This window comes from Plectropomus leopardus, chromosome 18 (assembly GCF_026936395.1).
Source record: "Plectropomus leopardus strain MGB_pleo_1.0 chromosome 18, ASM2693639v1, whole genome shotgun sequence".
Taxonomy (NCBI): Eukaryota; Metazoa; Chordata; class Actinopteri; order Perciformes; family Serranidae; genus Plectropomus; species Plectropomus leopardus.
The window spans coordinates 11852415-11856880 of NC_142193.1; the positions used below are offsets into that span (position 1 = coordinate 11852415).

Below are 4466 nucleotides of genomic sequence, written 5' to 3' on the forward strand. Positions count from 1 at the left end.
AAACTTTCTCAGATTACACAGCCACATTACAGTTCTTTTGAGTGTAAATGTTCCTGAGGTCAGAATCTAAACTGCAGTAGCTTAACCTCTGCTGAACAAAACTGACAGCTGATACGCATCTACTTCATGTTCAAAAGTCTCATCCACCCCCAAAAGTGACATGCTTTGTGACTCAGCGTTTACTCATGCAGGTCCTTTTGTCCATGCTTAATGAGCTCCAAAGTGTTCAGCAAATGTCAACCAATATGTGAAGGCCAAAGCAAGCACAAGAGATATGCTAGAGGAGAACAGCTGTTTGAGTGTGCCAACAATGAGATGCTCTTTCCATTGCAATTAAATGAGATTGAGCAAACAAATCTTAGTACTGGAGATGACACCACTCCAGCAGCTGCTGCTGCTGATGGGCACGCCTCCAGGACTGTTGATTCGAAGCATTTAAAAGACTGTAAAAACAGCGTCACTATGCCACACTGATCAAAATGAAATCATTTTATTGGGTCAACACATGTCATGTTACAAAATAAGCATTTCAATTAGGACCTGTTTGTCTTCAGGAACAACAATTCAATCTTTGAAATTCTCGAAAGCTTGACATCTGTGTCAAATGACATTCAAAATAATTACACTGAAATTGAAATATTTAATGTATGTCCTCTACATTAAGAAAACTCAAAAACAGAGAGAGACCCAATTTCTCAATTAATACAAACAACTTAAACATTTGCACAGATTTCAGTAAGTTCAAACAAAACAGTCTAAATGCAGAGCTAGTCTGGATAGATTTTATTCAACCTTTTAGCGGTGCGACCTCAGGCTTCTCCTCCAAAGGACAAGGCTTTTTGATACCAAACAGATTGCGCAGGTTGACTTCTGGGTCAACATAATGAGGGATCTTGCGTTCATTGAAGAGGCCTGAGAGGTTGGTTTCCACTTTGGCACGGTGGGAGAGGCGCATGCGCAGAGCGAAGAGGGCACGCAAGTTTTCCTCCACAAGGGGCAGATGATGTCCATCCAAACGCTTCTGCCAGGATTTCTTGGGCCGCTGACGTTTCTGTCGAGGTGAATTTAACCAATTAGGAGTTAAGTTTCAAAACAGCACAGCAGTTTTTGTAGTTTGATACAGGCTATTGTTTGAAAACACTTAAATTGTAGAAATCTGATATTCTTGGGCACAAAATCATTTAAAACCCCAACTTACTCAAGTTTAAGCTGGACAGAAGCACAGAGGAGTCGGATTACAACATGTTTAAAGAGTGATCCAAAATCAGTAGTCTCCTGGCCAGATAAGCTTTAGAGCTCACTACTGTGTGGTAGCTTTAAGTTCACATCTGCACAGCTGAATACTGACGTCAGACTAACCTTCAGAGTGCTGGCGCTTGTGTCATGGCGAAGCAGGTGTCTGGTCATACTCTCCTGTGGAAAATAAGGAAGCCATAATGTAAAACACAGGTTGAAACAACACAACATGCCAGTAAAATGTGTAAAAATGTCACTTATGATAGTACATTCTTCACAACCACTGTCAGATTACTTAAATGTCCTTGGTGTAAACAGCATCCCAATCAGAAAATTGCCTTTTAAAATGGCAGTTTTGCATGATGCAAATTTAAAAAAATGGAATTAGATCGATATATCTCCTTACAAGGACCAGTAGTAGACATGCTACTTACCCGCATAGCAAACGTGCGTGTACAGTCAGGGAAGGAGCATCTGTATTTGAGAAGCTCAAGGTGCACCTTGCGGATGTGGTGCTGCAGGTTAAAGGTTGTGGAGAAGTAGGCCTGGCAGTCATCCCTGGGACAAACCAACACGGGCTTATGGGAAGCGTGGATCCGTTTGTGCCTCCGCAGAGCATCCAGTTTCTTAAACACCTTCTTACACGCTTGGCATGTGAACATTGCTATGACAAATTTAAAGAATTGTTGAAAACAAACAATTGGGAGAGATTTCAGGAAATTTTGAAAATTGAGGACAACATTTTTACCTGGATGTTTGGCCTTGTGCTTCTGAAGTTTCCCCCAGGTGCGTTCAAATACCTGGCAGTTAGGATGAGGGCAGCGGTAACCTGCAGGGACCAAACAAAACCAATGAGTATTAAATTTTTTTTTAAAAAAAAGCTTAATAACCTTCTGGACCCCTCTGACAAAACCATATATCATGCAAACCTTGTCACAACCTCGTTTTAATTAAAGAATTTTACACGGACTGAAGATGAAAGGCCCCCTGCTAAGATTGAAATTAGACCAACCTGCATGCTTCTTCTCATGGGCTTTGCGTGCAATATGGGAGTCAAACATGGAGGCACATCCATCCTTTGTACACCTAAAGCACCCCACCAGGGACAGGCAGAGGTAAAAATAAATTTAACTAAGTCAACTGGGGCCACACCCACTCATTTATCTCCTGCTAGAGACTGTACTCCAGGCATCAAAGATCTGATTAATTAAAATGGCAAGTGCATTATCTTTAACAGGCAGTCTGGTTCTGATCTCATTTCATTAACTCACAGGACAAAGCTACAGTCTGCTTTTACACCACAAGATTTTACACCAGCAAAATCCAGTCTTTTTTTTTTTTTTTAGATTTTCTACAGACATACTTGAACTTGGCAGGTGCTCCGTGCTCCTTTAAGTGCAGTTTGAACAGTCTGCGTTTTTTGAAGGTCAAGAAGCAGTTTGGCTGGTCACACTGTGAAAGGAAAAACATTTAAGCGGTTAAAAAATGTCAAAAGATTTGAGAACTAGCTGCTCAACTTCAAGAGTTTCAGAGGATGACATTTGTTAAAATGAAGCATTTTGGCGCCATCTCGTGGATACATTTGTGTACTAAGACAAACCTTGAAATATTTGGTTTTGTCTCCGTGGGCGTAGCGCACGTGTCTTTTCAGCTTGCCTGCATGGATGAAACTCTGCTTGCAGCTCGCAAATTTGCATCTGCAGAAAGCAAAATCACAAAGAGGTGGCGTGTTGTGGTTATAAGGAAAAACCAGTAGAAATGTGACTTTTGACTTACTGGAATTGCTTCACCCCTCCGTGCTGAAGCATGTGTCGGCTCAGGTGAGATTTTCTCGAGAAACAACGACCACAGCCATCAACTGTGCAGACACACGGGCGCTGTGGACATAGGGCAGCAGTTTAACATGTTTATAACCAACTTTTAAAATAATCAGCACAGTGTTGTCTTTATGCAGTAGTTTTGCAAGCGTTGAATCTCTTCCTCACCGCCCCGGTGTGCACCGTCTCGTGCTCCCTCAGTCTCCACTGTCTGGTGAAAGTCGCTCCACAGTCCGCGTGGGCGCAGTTGAACAGCTGCAGCGGCGGAGCGCCGGCAGGTCTCTCGCTGCGCACACCGTTCATTTTCCTCAATGTCTGAACACTCAAAGAAATTTGATATAGAAAGGCGGGCGCTTTTGTCAGCCTGTTTTATAGCCTCTTGAAAGAACTTAATTGGTTAATTAGCAGCATGGGGTCACCAGCAGAGTTGGCTGATTCAACACTTTGTAACACTCAAGATGTAAAGCTGAAGCTAATTAACCTAAATATCTTCTTAAACTGAGCTATGTGCTGACAAACGTGAAACACGGGCAAGCCAAGGCATGTACCAGACTCAAAGCCAGACAGTTGTTGCCTGTCAGTGTTAAATAGGACTAGCATTTTTTTTACTGCATGATCCGCTGTAAAGTAGGGTGGTTTCCAGAAGACATCACAAAGAGAAAAAACACAGGAAGTACATAACATTAGAATAGTTATAAAATGAGACTAAGTTAAATGTAGTAGCCGACTAAACCTCTTACAAAGAATAGAACTGTGTGCTCATGACTGATCATTTAAACTCAGCAGTGTACAGGATTAAGTGGCATCTAGCCATCAGGACTGCAGATTACAACCAGGGAAACTTCCCCTGTGTTCTTTATGTGAACTCCTGGATAGTGTTAATTTCTCGTGAGGTTTTTACTGTGAGCAGAATTATCTACTGAGGTCTATTACCCATCCAAAACAAACGGAACAGGTGATTTAAACCAGGAGAAACATCGAATAAAGCAGTTTCACGGTAAAATCAGTGTTTTTCTGACACCGTTCAGCACCCTATGTAGACAAACAGCTCATTATAGGTAAAGAAAACAACTATCCTTATGTTGATGGTTTTAGACAAAAGAAAACACACTTATTTTATTATGTGTTTTAATATATCCCCCATAATCTTACACACTAGGCCTTTAAAATAAAAGCAGGACTATACCTGGTTGATAAATGGTACAATTAGAGATTTTGATACACTTTAGATTAATCTGTTACTTGATGCAGTTGCACAAAGCACAGTTTTTGTAGCTGTAAGTGTGATAGTGCTGTTTGCACAGTAGAGGGTAGTGTGTCTCTGTCTCACAAGGCATTTATGTTGACTTCACTTGCCATGTGTTTTATCACAGATCTGTAATGATTAAGTCAAACTCCTCTAAGGCTGCAGCA

At 41.4% G+C, this 4466-nt stretch overlaps 1 protein-coding gene across 1 annotated transcript; it reads right to left on the minus strand.

Moving 5' to 3' along the window:
- Positions 1–474: 474 nt before the first annotated feature.
- 42sp43 (P43 5S RNA-binding protein) lies at positions 475–3408 on the minus strand. Its single transcript, XM_042505508.2, has 9 exons — positions 3222–3408; positions 3013–3113; positions 2837–2933; positions 2600–2688; positions 2249–2322; positions 1985–2065; positions 1671–1900; positions 1360–1413; positions 475–1051 (listed from the first exon to the last, which is right to left on the minus strand). The coding sequence occupies exons 1-9, from the start codon at positions 3354–3356 to the stop codon at positions 788–790; spliced, it is 1125 nt and encodes a 374-aa protein (XP_042361442.1). The 5' UTR covers positions 3357–3408; the 3' UTR covers positions 475–787.
- Between the last annotated feature and the right edge of the window lie 1058 nt (positions 3409–4466).

Excerpts from the sequence above, each read along its gene's own strand:
- 42sp43 (XM_042505508.2), bottom strand. The coding sequence starts at position 3,356 with ATGAACGGTGTGCGCAGCGAGAGACCTGCCGGCGCTCCGCCGCTGCAG. Across the intron at positions 3,114-3,221 it reads AGACGGTGCACACCGGGGCG|CGCCCGTGTGTCTGCACAGT; the intron begins GTGAGGAAGAGA and ends CTATGTCCACAG. Across the intron at positions 2,934-3,012 it reads GGAGGGGTGAAGCAATTCCA|ATGCAAATTTGCGAGCTGCA; the intron begins GTAAGTCAAAAG and ends TGCTTTCTGCAG.